The following is an 18,356-nucleotide window of genomic DNA, read 5'->3' as shown; positions in this document are numbered from 1 at the left end:
CCTAGTTGACCAAGGGAAGCCTGTTGATGCGATCTGTTTGGATTTCAGTAAAGCCTTTGATAGCGTGTCTCACAGGATCCTCCTGGACAAGATGTCCAGTGCACAGCTGGGTAAACACACAGTGCAGTGGGTGAGCAATTGGCTGATGGGCTGGGCTCAAAGGGTTCCAGAAAATGGGGTCATGTCGGGCTGGCAACCAGTTAGTAGCGGGTTCCGCAGGGATCCATCTTAGGGCCAGCGCTCAGTGCCTTTCCCACTCATGCCAAGGATGTCCCAGCTCTGGGAACGGCCCAAGGCTTCCAGCCAAAGGCACTTGCAGCCCCAGCTGCAGCCCGAGTGGCTCCCAGTGCACACCCCCCGACCCCCCCAGTTCTGTGGGTCCTGCAGCCCTTTGTGCTCCCCCAAACCTTCTACCCGCCAGGTAGGGACCGAGCCCAATATCTGCAGCCCGGGACACTCCTGGGGGCAAGAGCAGAGGTGACCGCTGGCCATGGCTCCTGTCCTTCTTGCAGGCTCAGCCCCCCTGTGCCCACCACCCGGGCAGGAGCAGCCCATCCCCGCAGCCTGGGCACCCCTGGCAGGGGGACAGCCCCGGCCCCCCAAGCCCCACCAGCAGGGACGACACCCCTGTCTGCTCGGACACCCCGGCACCTTCGGCACCTTTGCCATCTCCTACCCGGGCACTCCCAGCACCCACCACCCCAGTCCCCCGGCAGATATGGCACGGGGGTTCAGCCAGCCTGGCCGAGCGGCCCTGCCCTGGCCTGACTGATGCATGCCTAGTAAATCCAGTTTCCAGAGAATTTCCCCAGTACCTGGGGCCATCTGTCACGTCTCCCCTCCCAGAAGCGAGTCTCCTCCCGCTTTGCGGCCCTGTTCCCCACACAGCAGCTCACCCCGCAGGGTTGCTCCAGCCACCAGCTCCCCACGTGCCTGTGCAGAGCTGGGAGTTGTTGGCAATGGGGCCTGGCTTGGGGGGTGCCCATGGAGGGTCCCCCCCGCCCAGGACGGCTCCCACTCCCCCACACAGGGTTGCAGAGGGCTCCGTGTGGCTGCTGCTTTGGCTCCTGCGAGTTCCACATCCAGTGGACGAGCCCCTATGTCCACCAGGGCACAGTGGTGGCCCCAGCCCCTCCAGTGCTGCCGATCCCCATCCCCAGCTACCGGCATGTCCAGGGGCAATGGGCACAGCCCTGCAGCTTTGGCATGGCCACCACCGCAGGGGCGCCTCGGAGCAGGAACATCCCTCCCAGGCCCCTCTGCTGCTCCCCACAAACAAGCCCCAGAGGATCCCACTGATGATGTTGAAGTGTCTGAGGAGGTGCTTCTCCAAGAGGCCCATCAGCTCTTTGGTGTCTCTCTGGACATGGTGCGGGTTGCCAAGGACGGTCCCAGAAGCAGCCCCACACCTGGGAACACTGGTGGCACCAATTTGGAGGGGAATGTGGTGGCCACAGCCCCTGTGGTGTTGCCAACAGCCATGCCTGGCCACCAGCAAAAGGGCCAGCTGTCCTTGCACCTCAACACCTCTGGCACGGCCCCCGTCATGGGGACACCCCTGGGCAGTGATGTCCCATCCAGCCCCTCTGCTGCCGACCAAGCCTCTGGAGACCTGGCAGCCGAACTGGCCATACCTGATGATGTGCTGTTCCAAGAGGCCCTGCAGCTCCTCATTTGCTTCTTGGATGCGGTCGAGTCCAGCCAGGATGGCCTGGAGTGAACTCTGGGGCGTTTCTCCAGAGCAGCGGGACTTACCAAGGTGTTCTCGACTAGACTCAGGGAAATGTGTTTTGTCACTCCTCACCACTATGTACCAAGTTTGAAAGATGTTGTTGCCCGTAGTTGTCGTTGCCCCGTCCCTCCTGCCAGTGCTGCCTCTGGCCAGAAAGAGCTCAGAGAGCCCTTCCAGAGCCACGGGCAGCTCTGCCGGCCGGCCCACCTGCCCACAGGCCCTCGAGGAACAGCTGCAACCTGCGTCCCAAGGCTGGGATCACTTCTCAGAAACACTCACTGGGCACCAGCGGGCAGAAAAGCCAAAGCCACAATTACAAACCAACTCTTGTTGGCCTTGCGTGTGTCATTTACGGGGTGTTTGCTTCTCTGTGGGGTTTGGGGCAATTGGTGAAATCCCCATTCTGAGAAGTCTCTGTGAGGGGGTGTCGTGGTTTGATTGCAGGGTGACAGTAAAACCGTGGCAGATGTATTGTTAACCTCCTCTACCCCCACTTTCCCCTTCAGCCCCTCCTCTCCCCACTTCCCACTAAGGACAGGCGATTGGGAGGGAAAAGAAGGACAGAGAGAAGAGAGTTGGAAAAATTAAAAATGTTTTACTAATGCTACTAACAGAAATAGAGAAAATAATACAAAATATACAAAACCAATCGTGAAAGTCCTGGCAACTGCTCCGGCAGGTGTAGGGCCGGCACCCGAAGTCCTGGACTGGACTCTCCAGCCAACCGGAGCTGGATTCAGTCTGTCACTAGGCCTCAGTTCGCAGGGACAACTCGCAAGGTCCTCTCCCAATGTCGGCCATAAGGAAAAGGGATGAGATCCTCGTGACCTCCCACTTTTATTTGAAGTATGACGGTGAATGGGATGGAATACTTTAGTCGGTCAATTTTTCAGTTCACCTCCTGCCTGCCCATCTCGCGGGATGCATCATTATCAATGACCTTGCATTCCATTGCTATGTCTACCAAAACATGTACCTAACTTTCAGGAAAACTGCAGTTAGTAAGAAGACTTTAGCTGACAGAGAAATTCACTACAAGAGAAACTTGTTTTGAAGAAAACCAGGACAGGGGGTTTTGAGAGCTGTGTGCTGCGTGGGCCCATCTTGCAGCCTCTTCTGGTTCTATGTGGAGGTCGAGTCACTGGGTCTGAACTGGGCTGGATGAGCCAACAGCGAGTGAGACCGAGTTGGGCCGACTGGCCGGGCCCAGAGGCTGCTGCTCCGCGCCACCAAGTCTGTCCTGGATGCTCCGAATCCTTCTGGTTGGAAAAGACCTTTGAGATCACCAGGTCCAACTGTGACCCAGCACTGCCAAGGTCACACTGAGCCATGTCCCTCAGCCCCACATCTGCCCATGGTTTAAACCCTCCAGGGACGGTGACTCCACCACTGCCCGGGGCGGCCTGTGCCAAGGCCTCACCAGGCCGGGCCGGGGACGCTGTGGCCATGGCTCAGAGAGCTGGAGGGAGCGCCCCAGCCCATGCTGGGAGCTGTAGTCCTGGGCACGGGGCTGCCAGGTGCCATTTGCTCTTGGAACACACAGTTTCTGCTCCAGCCTCAGCCCGGGTGAGGTGGGCACTGGGGCACCCGTGAGGCCACAGGCACCAGCACCCCGACTCCCAGAGCCCCCCACCACCTGGGCAGACCCACCACAGTTCCCCAGCCCTGCCTGTGTGCGGCCGGCCAGGACACGGCCAGCTGCTCAGGCCAGGCGAGACCACGATCCCGCCACCTCTTCCTGCCCTGAACTCCTCCACTCTTGAGGAGCTTGCCCACATTGAGCATGCCCTGCCATCTCCACGTTCCTCCATTGCAGGTTGCCCAGCTGCTGCACATGGTGGTGTCTTCACACGGTAGCTGTTGCTTCCCTGACTCCCACTGGCCGTGTCATCGTCTGTCCCCAGTGAGCACGTCGGCAGCTTTGGCCTCTGGCTGAGCAGCCGCTCAGCTGCACTTTGGCGGCTTTTGCTCCATGTGACCACGAGTGTCCTGCTGCAGGGACAATGAGCAGTGATTCTCATTTGTATCTGGCCTGTGGCCATTCCTGTGAGCAGAACTGATGGGTCAGATGGAGGATTTCAGGCAACACTTTCTTTCCCATGTCACCAGGACTCCTTCCTCAGTGACCCCATCTCCCAGGACAGTCCTTGGGGATGGGGCACAGTCGACTTGGGAACACAATGGCCTTTACGAGTGTGCTAAACTCTGCCTGTGAGCAGGTGATCCCAGCAAGCGGGAGGGCTGGTGGTGCCCTGGGTCATGCTGGTGTCATCTCTTTCTATCCAGGTTTGAACTGGAGTTGGTGGAGAAACCACTGCCCAGGGACCCTCTGAAGGTCTTGACAAATGTCCCTGGTGAGGGCAAGTGGAAGAAAAAAGAAAAAAGAGGGTTTGCCACCTCTCAGGCAAGGCATGGAAGGGAAAGCAACTCCCAGCTCATTTCCATAGCGTGGGCAACCAGCTTATGCAGTCTGATGGAAAAATCCCTGGCCATGATGGTCAAAAGGCTCTGACTTGCACCAAAGCTTCATGCCAGCTTGGCACAGCCTGTTCTCCTAAGCTTGACTTCACAAGAACCAAGCCCTGGGCTGGGCTGGGCAAGCCCATCCCTGGCTACAGCAGAAGGGTGAGGATTCAAGGGCCTGTCCTCACTTTGGGAATTACCTCTCCAAGAGAGTCTGTTCACATCCTGGCATCACCCAGCCCCTCTTTCCAGAACCTGGCGCCACTGACGCGTTCGCAGAGGAGCCCGGAGGTGCCGCTGTTGGGGAGGGTGCGAGGCCTCTGGAGACGGCGCTGTCAGGGGAGCAGAACGGCCCTCTCGCATGTTTTGGGAAGAGGCCTGAGTACCGCTGCGTGTCACCCGGGCTGGCAGAATCAGTGATGCTCTTCTGACAAGGCGTCTCCTCCTGTTTCCAGAGAGATTTGCTCAGCTGCCCTTGCCAGCCCATTCCAGCTTGGCTAAGAAGGAACACGAACAGCTCTGGGGTAAGAAGGCGATGGAGATGAGGAACAGCTCTGGGGTCAGGTGAGTCTGGGGGCTCAGGACTGGTGTCTGCACGAGGTCATTTTCTGTCCCAGCAGGAGCCCATTCCCCAGCCCCAAACACTTGCCGTTCGTTGCTGCTGAACAGTGGTGAAGGCAGCGCCTGGAGGGCTGGGATGGGGCTGCCAGGAGCCCCCACTTCACAGGGCTGGTTCCTTTCCACTCCTTCAGGAGAGCGCCGAGTGTGGCCTCCTGAGCTGTGCATGGGGACAGCCGTGTGCCACCGAGGGGCCTGGCTCAGGGATTTCCTCTCCTGAGCTCAGCGCAGCCATCGGCTGAGCTGCTGGTGGCTGCGCAAACAGGCACGTGGCTCGTGGGGGCAGGATGGGGCCCCAAACCCATTGTGTCCTCAAGCCGTCCCCTCCTGTCGTGTCATTTCAGGCGTCTGCCAGCCATCCCCGGGGACTCCTCTGGAAAAAGCAGCTGATGAGTGGCCAAGCCAAGGGCAAATCTGAGCTCAAAGGCCAAGCACCAAAGCAGAGCCCAGCGCAGGCCGTGAACCCTCAGAGGTGCAGAGCAGGACAAGGCGAAAAGAAAGTTCCCATGGGAAGCAAATTACCACCTATGAGTTCTGAGGCCAGGCTGCCCGAGGAGCCCACCTACAAGGTCTGCATTCCACAGCCACCAAGACCGGAGACAGCACAATTACTGACATCAAGGCCTGAGATGTTCTGGTCGGTGCTGACAGAACCGCAGAAGACCGTCTCAGCGGGATACAGCTTGGAGCCCTCCCCTTTGGTGCCACCCATGTCCCAGGGGTCCGTGTCTATGCAATGCCACCCACTGAAGGCCAGATCAGTGGTGCCCAGGATGGAGTGGCCTTGGCTGGAGGTCCAGAGCAGAAGGAGCACCACCTGAGGTGGCCAAACAGATACGTGATTTGAATCTGTGTCATTCTTGAGTGCTGTTTCTTTGTAGAAATGCAGTTAGAGGGACAGTGGGGACTCTTCAAGGAGCCCTTAGCTGGGATTGATGTTCCCATGTTGGGCTCAGGCATCACCAGGGGCAGGGGACTCATTTTCCAGTGGTGTCCCCTCTTCTGTAGCCTCAGGAGACACACAAGGCCATGTTCTTTGGCCATGTTTGGAAGGCCCAAGTGACCGCAAGGCTGCTCTGAGGCAGAGAGGGGACCATTTCTTCCCATCTCGTTGCTCCTTTAGATCCTCAGGGGGAAGAGAAAGGCTTTTTGGGTGGCTCTGGCACAGCTTGGGAGCAAAGTGCTGCTGCTGGAGAGGTGGCCGAGAAGGGGTCAGTGGAGGGAGAGAACCAGCTGCCCTCCCCTCCATGTCCTGAAGCCATCGCAGGGCTCTGCATGTGGGCAGAGAGCTCCCAAATCCTGCAGGATTGTTTTAGAAGAGTCTCTCCTTTTTTGGCAGTGACAGGAGGGACACCAGGCAGTGACAGGAGGGACAGCAGGCAGTGACAGGAGGGACACCAGGCAGTGACAGGCCCGGGGCTGACAGGCTCCCCCTCCCCTAGGGGGCGCTGGGCTGCCACACCCAGGTGACATAGAACCTGTGTCACAATGCCCGGTACCGTGGTGAGGATTCTGTGACACTGCAGGTGACAGGGACACTGCAGGAGGTAGTTGCAGCCCAGCGATTTCTCAGTTGCCTGAAGAAGGTGAATGCTGCAAATCGCTGGGTTTGCTGTTGGAAAGATGCCATCAGGTGGGTGTTTTGGAGTAATACACTGAAAACCAGAGCAGAAATGGTGAAATATTCCCATGTTATGCATGATCCCTGCACCAAACCACCACCACAGAGCCTAAGTAGATCTGCAGCATTTTTTTCTTTTATCTTTTTAACTTTTTTTTTTTTTTTTTTAATTCTTAAAACTGCCAGCAGGTCCCAGGGAACAGCTGCTGATGGAGCTTGAAAAGATTTAGACATATCCAGATTGTGAAAGTACAGTATAAAAACCATCCTCATGGAGGGATCTTTGCATTTTAGGCTTAGTCTAAGTGTCTCAGGTAGCTGGGGTTTTTGTTTGGGCTTAATCTAAAAGTTCTGATGGCTTTCCTCCTCATCTAAAGATGAATGTGGTGTAAAATATAAATAGAAAAACTGTCACCATGGAGGGATCTTTGTATTTTAGGCTTAGTCTAAGTGTCTCAGGTAGCTGGGGTTTTTGTTTGGGCCTAATCTAAAAGGACTGAAGGCTTTCCTCCTTGTCTAAAGACGAATGTGGTGTAAAATATAAATAGAAAAACTGTCCTCGTGGAGGGATCTCGGTGTTTTAGGCTCAGTCTAAGTTTCCCAAGTAGTTGGGGTATTTTTGCTATTCTGTGAGAAATATTTTGCTCCTTGTGCATTCTCAAAATGTCCCGTTCACACATGGAGACGATAGAAGTGTGATGTTACGTATAAAATTTTGCTTTTGTATCTGTAAAGGGATTCTCATATTAATATACACTCATGAATTGACTAATTTATTTTTCTTTTCTGTATTTATGTTGTTTTCAGAAGACACAGATGACAATGCTCCAGTCCCTAAGATCTCATCAAAAATTGTTGGAAGAATCGCGGCTGGAGCACACATTTTGTAAGTATTCATAGAGCTTTGTATTCTTTGTGAGGCGTTTCAGTGTGTTTTAACCTTTTTTATGGATATTAGTTTATAGAGGCATTCAGATTGTATCTTGCTTATTAAAGCGGCTGTTAATTTTTCTTGTGATGCCGTAGTTTTGAATGGACCTGACCCTATGTTTTTATGCCTGCATTTTTAGGCTTACATTTTATAAGCCTACATTTTTAGGCCTACTTTTTCCAGCCTACATTTTTAGGAGGTGAGGTTCGAACTCCAACAGCGGTGACTCTTCAGATGATTTAACTGGGTTTGTTCTCGGGGTTGGTTGTTCTGAGACCCACGTTGTAGATCCCATTTCCTGGACACAGAGGGATTCCTTGGTTTATGTGTTTGCTTTTATAGTAAAGATGTTGCAGCATAAACTTTGAATTTATTCCCATCTGGGAAGAGTCTCATTCTCAGTGTTTGACTATTTCTTCCATTTGGGTGAGGAGGGGGGAGATAGCAGGTATTCATAGGCCCCAAATCCGATTTTTTTGCACACTAAAGATCAAATAAATATGAAAGAACAAAGTGACAGATCAATGAGTATATGGAATCTCAGCAAGTTTTCAAGCATCATAAATATTTCCTAAAATATTGCATTGTGCAGTGCTTTCAAGATTACCTTAGAACACTTTCTGGCAATTAAGACTTTTTTTTTTTTTTGGTGTCTGTTGCAGGGCTCCGAAATAACACAAACCCCTTGTAACTGCTTTCAAATGACATTTCTACTGCTATTTTTAGTCAATATAGCATATGTTTTACGACATATTTAGTATTTTGGCGCTTTTGTGGCTACACATGGCAGACACCTGATCACAGTGCTTGGGCTTCCACAAAGAAACACTCTTCTAAAGAGATTTTTGTTGTGTCTCTGTCAGATGACTGAGTAGAGTGATTTGTCACAAAGTAGGAATGTAATTTTGGTTTGTATTTTTTCAGTTGCACTGAATGCACCAAGAAAGAAGAGTTTATGTATAAGAATAAATTTCCACATTCCTTAGGCGATCAGAACATCAAGTTTTGATGTTTGGGTTTTAGAATCTGGTTGCACTGCTTTTTGTTGGGTCGGAATGCTTTATTTAAGTTCTGATCACCTTTATTTCTCCTTCTAGAAGTCAAAAGGAGCCAGTGAGCGGAACATCAAAAGCAGTATGTAAAAACATAATCTCACCCTTTTTCCTACACACCACGGTGAATTTTAACCAACGCAGCCTTGTATGAATTTTCCAAGCATTAACATAATGTATTTTCCAATCAATGTAGAAAAATATTGGACTCAGCAAGGTAAAAAGTGAGTCACGTCGTTGTTGTGAGGACAGTTCCGTGCAGCTCCGTGATTCCTTGTCGTGTCCTTAAATACTTGGGGATTTGTTCCTAAAACTGTGTAATTGAAGTGATTTAGTTGGGGCCCCTCTGAGTACAAAAATGTCTTTAATAGATTGCCATGAATTTAAATATTGTTGCTACACAGCTATGAATTTACGTTTGGGAAAGGAGTGGTGTTCTTTTCAGGTTTGCAAACACTGTCATTCCGCTGCTAAAATATTCTATAAATGAGAAACACAAGGAAATACTTGACTGGTAAATGGTCTGGATCTGGATTTGCCACTTAGATTGAATACTATGTGTCTCTTCTGTGTTTTTTATATTTTGTCTTTATTGTAATGTAAATTGCATTTATTGTATTCCAAATAATTCAGATGGGTTTTTATTTCTTGAAAACAGTTATTTTTCTCTTTTTTTACTGGCATGTGTATCAACACAAACTCTGTGTTCATAAAGACAGTTTATTTGGCTTTTTTCCCATGTTTCTGTATGTATTTCAAAGCAGAACTTAGTGTGGTAGGAATAAATCGCTGGAAAGTTCACACGTGATTGTGGAACAGTAAGGTGGCAACATTTGAATTCGTTACAGCTTTTTTTGTGCTGCTGTCCCACTGTTACTACGCTCTGTCTTGAATGTACAATTGAATATGCGTTTAATTTTTTGTGAACAGATCGATGACTCTCCTGCACCTCTTTCTCTGGCACAGCTTATTAAGGTATTACTATATAATATAAGGTATATATTCTTGTCAAATACTTTTTAAAAAAGTGGTTTCTTCCTATTTTTAAATCTTATATGGCGACCTATAGCTGCACAAGTCTTGTAATGTGAACAATACCTTAATGTTTGATAATTTAAGGTCTTCATTTTACCTTTAAAATGTGTGTATATTTTGACACTATCCTGTGATCTCTCAGCCCCAACGTCACATTGCAGAATCGCTCATCTTCAAGATGCAAAGAAGCAGCACTTCAGAAGCTGTTTTGACTGTTTTTCATATGTTTCGTTACTTTTGCGCCAGAAGCTAACACAATTTTCACGGAATAATTTAATTATGGACATTTCAGGGGTGTTTGCAACAGCCAAAACAGAAGTGTTTCTGTAACATGGACGATTGCACAGTGATGTCTGAATTTCTAGGCTGGAGTTCATTTCCAAGAAATCTCTTCCCACTGGGAACTTCTTCCCTCTCTCACTGCAGAAATTAAATCGTGTACATTCTGGGAAAAAAATAGATTGGAAGGTAGCCACCAAAGGAAATTGAAATCTAAATTCTAAATGTGTCCTTGATTCTGCAATCTCATGTGGAATTTTATGCTAAAATGTGAAAAACTGTCCAAGCATGTGTCAGACATCTCAGCTTTTGAAGAAATTTAAGTGTTTCAGAAAAATGCAGGAAAATAATGTAAAGTTGAGAGCAGACTGGCTCAGCATGGAGGCAATGTGTTGTAAAAAGTTTTCTGCTTTATTATTTTGATGAATTAAATGCCATATTTGAATTACAGTCTATTCCTAGTCATGTTTTGTGGGGTTTGGATGTGTTTTGTAACTGTTTGGGTTCAAATTAGTCAAGTATCTGTCAAGTTTTCCGTAAATGTTACTGGAAATGATTTCATAGTTGTTGATCTGGATTGCATCAGCGTTGAGAAAAATAATGTATATATGAAAGAACCATTTAATACAAAGTTGAACGTAGATGGTTGATTTGTGGATGAAAGCGTATAAATGCATACAAAAACAAAACCAGGAGTGGTTGATCTGAACGATTGATGCTGGAAGGTCCAAATAATTTCTATCTTTCTCAATTAAATGGACAGTGGAGATCTTCTCCTTCAAATTATCTAGAGCTTACAAATCCTGGATAATACAGATTTTTCTACACGTAGCTGGGAAGAAAATGGGATTAGTTACAAAGGTACAAACAGAGCTGAAAGTTTTGAGTTCCAAACACGTAACATGTGTGTCGCACCGTTAATTCCCCGTTGAACAGACGGCCAACCTGGCTGAAGCCAAAGCTTCTGAAGAAGATAAAATAAAAGCCATGATGATTCAGTCCTGCTGGGAATACAATCCAGCCACGTGAGTGTTGGTCATGTCAGATCTCCTCTCTGAAGACGATGGAAAACTTGTTGAGGCATTTGCTTTCACAAGAATGACACACTTTTCTTTTTTTTCCCCCAAAAAACTTCTAGTTACGTGAAGAAATCTCCACCATCGTACACCTGTTTCCGTTGTGGAAAACCCGGCCACTATATAAAGAACTGCCCGACAAAAGGGGTAAGACTGGGGGGGACTTCTGGTGATGCTTTTAAAAAAATCTTTTAGTTTTCAATTTTAATATTATCGTATGAAGAAGTGTTTCTCTTGGGGTGAAATGCAGAGATTGTCCAGCAATGTTGCAAAGCTGTTCGAAATACAAGGCAACCTGGAATTCTAAATGTAAAGTTTTCCTTTTTCTAGGTCATAGACAATAGATATTGCTGTAGATCATCCTCTGTGATCCTTCATGCCTGTTTATCTATTTCAGTATTATTGGAAATTTTTCTGTTTTAAACTCTTTTTAATGACGTTTTGCAGTTTTGAGGATTCCGTACAAAAGCGAGATGTTTCTGTTGACCCCACCTGTTGGATATTTGTGTGTTTTAGTTACACAAGTCTTTTGTTGAATCTTCATGCAACCCTTATGCTGAGCAAAAGGAGAGGATGAAAAGCTTTTGCTAGTTAAAGTAGTCATCGAAATGTCATTTGAAGTGTGGGTCTTCAGATGAGATATGTCTGCATTTCTGTTCATAACAGGACAAAACTTTTGAGCCTGTTCCCAGGGTTAAAAAGAGCACAGGAATTCCCAGGGGTTTCCTGATGGAGGTGGAAGATCCCAGTACGAGGGGTGCGATGCTGACAAGCACCGGAAAATACGCAATACCGATTATTAATGCGTAAGTACAGAATTAATTGGACTAACCCGAAAGGCAACGAGAGAAACCACGTGTGAGTGTGTGAGCGGCAATGCCAGCAAGTTGCACAGCACCTGTAGTTACGGGGAAAGAAGCGTTGTCACTGTCTGGTAACCTGCAAATTCCGTCTATTATCTCCCTTTGATGAAATCCAAAGCTTGGAAAAGCTTTCCTTTGCCCATCTTCAACTTTTTGATTTTCCATCCCCCCCTCCAGGGAAGCTTATGCGAGAGGGAAGAAGGAAAAACCTCCATTTTTACCAGCGGAACCGCCCTCCTCCTCCTCAAACAACGACCCTGTTCCGGAGGAGTTGTTATGTCTCATTTGTAAAAACATTACGACCGATGCCGTCATTATTCCCTGTTGTGGAAACAGTTATTGTGATGAATGTAAGGGTTTGTTAATGCCAAGCATCACACCTGCTCTTCTGAAAGTAGAAATATAAGAAAGAAATATCATTTAAAAGATCAGAAAAGAAATATAAGAAATAAATATAATTTAATCCGCGTTCTTCTCCCTGAGAGAGTTGGTTCAAAGCTCCAGAACTCAAACCTGCCTACTCATGGTTTTTGAGACATGTTTTATTCGTTAACCTTGAGGTTGGTGGCTTCTCACTGGATGAGAAGGTGGAAAAAAGACCAGTCGAAACATCCAGACACAGCCTCATCTAATGAGACTAATTAGAACACCAGGACACAGCCCAGTCTACATCTTCAAATGTTCCAAGAGCAAAATATCAAAACTCCATAGTTATTTGCTGCATACGAGAATCTTTTTATACTATTGAACATTTATAGCTTCATGCCCTTAATTCCAGACCATATTTAACCATTAATCATCTAAGTGTTTTTATAATTGATCAGAACCCACAAAATGTCCTTAGTTTGGCTAAAAATAGTTTGATGTCTCTAATTCTTCACAGGTATCAGGACAGCGTTACTGGAATCCGAGGAACATAAATGCCCAACATGTCACCGGACGGATGTTTCTCCTGATGCTTTAGTTGCCAACAAGTTCCTACGCCAGGTAACGCGATCACTTTTACACGAGCTGTTTGTAAGAAAAGTCCATTTGTAAAAAATATTGATTTACATCTCCTTAAGCAAGGTTAAATTGCTTAAGGCTGAATTTCCTTTGCAAACACATTATCTGTTGTTCCAGAAGGTCACAATTCTAAATTTAGAGACAATCTGGCTGATTCAGGTCACAGTTTTGTTTAGCGTGATTGCCTCACATTCAAATTCGGTGTTAACACTGAAGGACTTCAAATACCAAAGCATTAAATAAAGGATTAAATACCAATCCTTAACATCCATGTTTAATGTGACATGTTTCTATCTCTGTATGTTGACTTATTTTAGCTTTGATGGCATTTGCAGGAATGCACAAGTAATTTTACTTCGCAGAGGCTTTTGTGTGTAGATCTGCTGAAGTTTCTGGAATATGTTCTGTAATGTTATCTTTCTGTAAATGGTTCTTCTGCCTCTAGATTGTGAACAACTTCAGAAACGGAACTGGCTACACAAGAAGGGTCCATAAGCAGCTTGGGCAGCAGCCGCCACCACTCGTGACACCCCCTGCTGCTCTGGTGACAAACGCGGAACTTTCAAGGTCTTCCTCTCTGTCCATCAGCACTTTGTCAGAAGAGAAGGCAAGTTTTACTTCAAGATATACCATGATTTTTGGATTTCAGGAGGGCTTCTTTTCCATGCGTTTGCGTTTATTCACCAGGAGTGTCAGGTTCCTGCTCCAAGACAAGCAGCTTTACCACATCTCCTGGGCCCCCAAGGACAATCAATCCCCACAACCGGTAACTATAACCTCAGAATTTCTTTGAAAAACTTCTCTTCAGATAAACTGAATGGGATTTTTTTCTTTCTCCTCTCCCCACTCCAAAAGGTCAGCCAATGAGAGCCAGGGCAATTTGCTCAGCAGGTGACGAACCAGCCTGGAAACTGTGAGTATTGTACGGAAATTTTGAGCCTTGAGGCGATTCCGGTGCCCCTGGGGCCACCGTTTTGAGCCCTGAGGTGATCTTGGTGCAGCCCTTTTGAGCCCTGGGGTGTGGGGCCCAAAACTGACACCAGGATTCAAGGTGTGGCCTCTTCTTATATTGACCATGTTTTGGTTTTTTGGTGTCTCTTCGTAGTAAAGTTCAAACTGTAATTGTAATAAAGGTCAAACTTAAGGTTCCTAGTCAGAGCTCAAGATATGTGCAAGATTTTGCTGGGACATCTGGCTGGAAGTGTTGATTAAATAGTATGGAGGATTAAATAATACGTAGGATTAAGTAGTATGTAGGATTGCAGTACAAGGGCTTTGCATCCTCTACAAATTGCCAAATAAGCAGTGAAGTTAAATAGACTAGACTGGCATTTTAAAATCGAGCGTGACTGTCTTCAGGCTAAATCATGTTTTCTTGCTATTTGATACTGCACTGTAGCCCTTAGAACTTGCTCTCTGCAAGAGAAAAAAACCCAACCAACCCAAATCTGAGAGGAAAAAAAACGGGGAGAGTGACTGCTTTGAAATAATGTAGTTATTTTTCTGTGTTGTGCTTTTTAAAGGTCCAAGTCTCCCTATGGTGCTTTGTCTTACCCTAGAAGTTCGTATACCCACTGCAAGTCACGATCAGGCTCTTCCTGCACTCGCTCCGACTCTCGATCACGGAGTCGTTCTCGTTCCTACTCGCCATTGCTGCCGTCTCCAAGAAGAGGCAAAGGGAAGAGTCATAACTATCGCTCTAGGTCAAGGTCACGTGGTCATTACCGCTCTAGGTCAAGGTCTCCAGTATTTAGAGGCCAGGCTCGCACTCAAAGGATGACACCTCAAGGGGAAGGAGAAAGGGAGTATTTTAACAGACACACAGCAGTTCCACTATATGGTATGAAAGCTGCCTATGGCAGATCTGTTGAATTTCAGGATCCATTTGAAAAGCAAAGATACAGAGAATGGGAAAGGAACTATGGAGAATGGTCTGGAAAGTTTGACAGGGGCTGTGCTGCTGGTGCTCAGCCTGGACCTCCAGTGAACAGAGAGACCTTTTCTCCAGAGAGGTTCGATCTACCTGAGACCAGACGAGAGATTTTGCCATATACTTGGGGATGTAGGGAGGATTATCCTGGTGGGCAGCGCCATGAAAATAGTCGTATAGCTGGAGATGGCCCTGAAAAAGCTTCTGGAAGAGAGCACCATGGCATGAAAAATCCAACAAACTCAAAAGAGAAAGAGGTGAAAAACCCACTGGGAGATGACAGAGCAAGTAAACAGAGATTCCAAGGGAAGAGAAGAAAAGAGGATGAGAATGAAGGATTTCCCAATGCTCAGCTGTTTGAAGGTGCAAAAAAACCCAAGAGCGACAGTTAGAGCGGATGATGTTCAAATGAAAATTGGGAAGTCAGAAGTTTTGATTCTGTATTATTGTGATGGTTTGGTTGTAGTCCATCACTATTTGTTAATTCTGATTTGAGGATTTGCTCTAATTAAACAGTACTTTGACACTGGTGTTTAATTCAAGTTTGACTGAGTTTATAATGGCTTTAATGTTATCAATACAAGTCACTTTTTCTTCTTTACACTTAATGAAAATATTAAGATCTTTTTCAAACAATAAACTACCTATGATAGAAAGAAACCTGGTTTGGTATGTTTGTAATTAGATGTGTTGTGTATTAAAAGCCACGTCGGGTCATTGGAAATGAACAGTACAGCAGACAGTTCCCTTTGACAGTTGTTTTCTTTCTCATCTTGTATGCATCAAAAAGCACAAGAAAGTAAAGATAAAAACAATCTGGGAAGGTAAAAGTAAAGAGCGGCAATAGTTGTTAAAGATATAAATGTGCAAAAATATGCAACAGCCAAGTAACAGGAACATCCCATATTGGTGTGTTTGACTAAGAAATAGCAGAAGGTGGCTGACAAACTCAGAGGGCAGCAAATCTATTCCCTCTCCATGTTTTAAGGACTCTGAGTCTTTGAAATGAGACCTGAGAGTCCCCTACGTATTTTCCCCCCTCCAGCTCCCAAGTAAACTGTTTATCACTTCATCATCACGTAGCTGCCATCCAGCTTTGAAGAATGAAGGATTAAGAGTGAACAGTGAATGAGTATTTTTTGGGGAGGGGGTGGAGGGCGGATGTTGGAGGGAAGATATTTTTACCTTCTGTAGCACTCTTAGTGGACGTTGGCATGTGATATCGTGTCATCAACTTCTTTACAGGTGGTTATTCAAGCAAACATAAACCCAGCCTAAGAGTTGAGCACATGATGTGGAGATGTGGGCCTTTTGGCGTGCTGACACCACAGCCGCAAAAATGACTTTTTGAGAGAAACACATCTAGAGCTCAGCAGTTTTCCTGAGCTGGATTCAGTTCTTGCTAATGCTGGTTTTAAGGCTGCAGTGTCAGAGGATGCGATCAAAGCAAAACCAGCCCAGGTGCTCTCAGGAACAGCAGGCGTGTGCATTGCAGAGCGTCTCCATCCCACGCTGAACAAGGATGGGGTGAGACAGGCGCCCCCTCTGGGAAATGCACTCAAATCCTGGTGAAAATGCTGAATTCAAGGCCCCACTGAATTGCCTACTGGCCTCTCTGTCATGGGGGAGTAATTTAGGGCTCTGCTTACTGCAGAACAATGTTTAGAGTTCTTAGAGAGAAGTGCGACTTACAAGAGTTTCGTGGTGGGATCACTGTATTATTTACTGCATGGGGGAAATATGCCAAGCCAAATGTTGCTGACCTTCTCTCCAGGTGCCTGTATCCGTTCACAAAGCAAACTGTCAGCGTCTTCCCTCCCTGATAACCGTTTGCTCCAGGGGCTGTGTCTTGGAGCTCCGGAGGCAAACTCTCAGGCGAGGCCCGTACCCGTCGTGGTGCAAACTGTCAGGATTCTTCTCTCTCTGATAACTGTTCATTTCGGAGTCTGTATTTAGAGCTCTGAAGGCAAACTTTCAGGGGACTTTTTTGTCATATTGCTCGTGTAAGTGCGCTGTAAAATCTTCTCCCCACTTTTCCCACTCGTGCTGCAAGCAGCCCTGTGCTTCTTCCCCACCCTCCCTCTTCTCATGGTTTTTTACTTACGAGATGGGGTCGGAAATGACTGATTTCAGTTGTGTTCCTAAGAAATCGGTATTGGGAGGTGTTTTAGAACACAGGAAAGCACTTGGAAAGATGAGGAAAGAGGATCTTGTGAAATATTGAAATCAGTGGTGGCTGCTATATAACTTAAATGATCGGGAAAACTGGCCGGAGAATAGAACATTTAAGTATCTTTAAGTATAACACAGCAATCATAGATGTCTTCCTTGTTGGCCTGTTTTCTTTGTGGGTATCTGTTTAAGCATGTTGCAGTTTTAGTAGGTCTTTGTCTGTTGTGTGGTACGGTGAGTTCGCAGACTGGTAAATAATGAGAATCCATGGACTCAAAATGTGTGTTTTGTGATAATACAGAAGATCATGAGTAATTTAGGTTTTTACTGCGTGGATGTGATGATAAAATTTTGTGTGTAATAGCCGTTACTTTTCTTTCTAGCATGCTAGCTTTATTCCAGCATTCAGACTTGTGCAACTCTGTGATAGGCTGTCTCTCGTCTTGGTGTACTAAATTTGGCTCTTTTGTATGCACACCAAGTAAAGAATCCTGGTTTGGGGATAACAGTTGTAGCACGCCAGATGAGACACTAATAAAAGCCTTGCCCAGTCCAGCTTGCCAGGGCAGCGGGGGGGCAGGTGCCGATTGGGCTCCAGCGCGCACTGACCTGTTTTGTCAGGGAGACCCAGCATCACCTCTACCTGGCTGAACAGTAAGCAGCCCAAAGGTGCAATGCAAAAATCAAGATATTGTCTTGAATAAGTGTAACTGTGATCCATCTGCATATATGAACTTGGTATTTGGTTTTCATATCTGAGCTCAGTATTTCAGTTTGCATATATATATATCTATTTGGTACCAAAAGAATTTTGTTAGGGGAGATAATTACAAAATGGGAACCGGTTCTGCTACTAAAATACCACCTTGCTCCCCCTTAGGATGCATCCTTACACATTAGAGTAACTTTTGGGAAAATATTCTGATAAAAGAAAACTTGAAACAATATTGTACTTGAATGTGGCTTAAATGTGGAATTCTGGGGTTTAGTGCTGTATTGAACTTGATGTGGTTCTGCAGAAGTTTGGAAAAAATGGGATGAAGTACAGTACTGTAAGTTAATTTGCTCTTATTGTTATCTAATAGTTTTGAGACCAGAAAAGAATTTAAATTGTTAAACTCTGATCGGTATTGTAAAAACAACAAAAACAACCAACCAAACAAACCAACCTAAATGCTATGATGTGAACTTGGTATTGTATGAGGTTGTATTTAAAAGTTTCTAGAATATGGACTGATTTGGATCTAGGAAAACAGAATAACGGATTGATGTTTAATATGCTGGTTTTTGACATCTGTAAATTGTAAAAGGTAAATGAAGCTAAGGAATGTAGCTATTGCTGAGCTAATTGGAATTGCATATAAAGTGTATTATGTTTGGAATGAAATGGGAACACAAAAATCAAAATATCCCAGGCCTGTGCTGTACAGCTTGAACATAAATTTCAGGCCTGTGCCAAGCTGCAAGAGAAACTCAGCTCATTGTCACCCAGCAGTCCGGCAACTCCTCCTTAGCACCAGCGATTGCACCACCTGCGTGGCCTTGGTTATATCTAAACTGCAGCAAGAAGAGAAAAAAA

At 46.5% G+C, this 18,356-nt stretch overlaps 1 protein-coding gene across 1 annotated transcript; it reads left to right on the top strand.

Moving 5' to 3' along the window:
* The first annotated feature begins 4,730 nt into the window (after positions 1–4,730).
* On the top strand, positions 4,731–14,997 carry LOC136002939 (E3 ubiquitin-protein ligase RBBP6-like). The gene is given in 11 exon segments (XM_065658175.1): positions 4,731–4,759; positions 8,463–8,499; positions 9,348–9,392; positions 10,668–10,756; positions 10,870–10,954; positions 11,474–11,613; positions 11,848–12,020; positions 12,554–12,657; positions 13,121–13,282; positions 13,363–13,441; positions 14,171–14,997. Coding segments are annotated over 11 exon segments (1,770 nt in total).
* Positions 14,998–18,356: the final 3,359 nt, after the last annotated feature.

The sequence above is a fragment of the Caloenas nicobarica genome, unplaced genomic scaffold (assembly GCF_036013445.1).
Source record: "Caloenas nicobarica isolate bCalNic1 unplaced genomic scaffold, bCalNic1.hap1 Scaffold_83, whole genome shotgun sequence".
Taxonomy (NCBI): Eukaryota; Metazoa; Chordata; class Aves; order Columbiformes; family Columbidae; genus Caloenas; species Caloenas nicobarica.
This window is presented reverse-complemented; position numbering and strand designations above follow the sequence as displayed.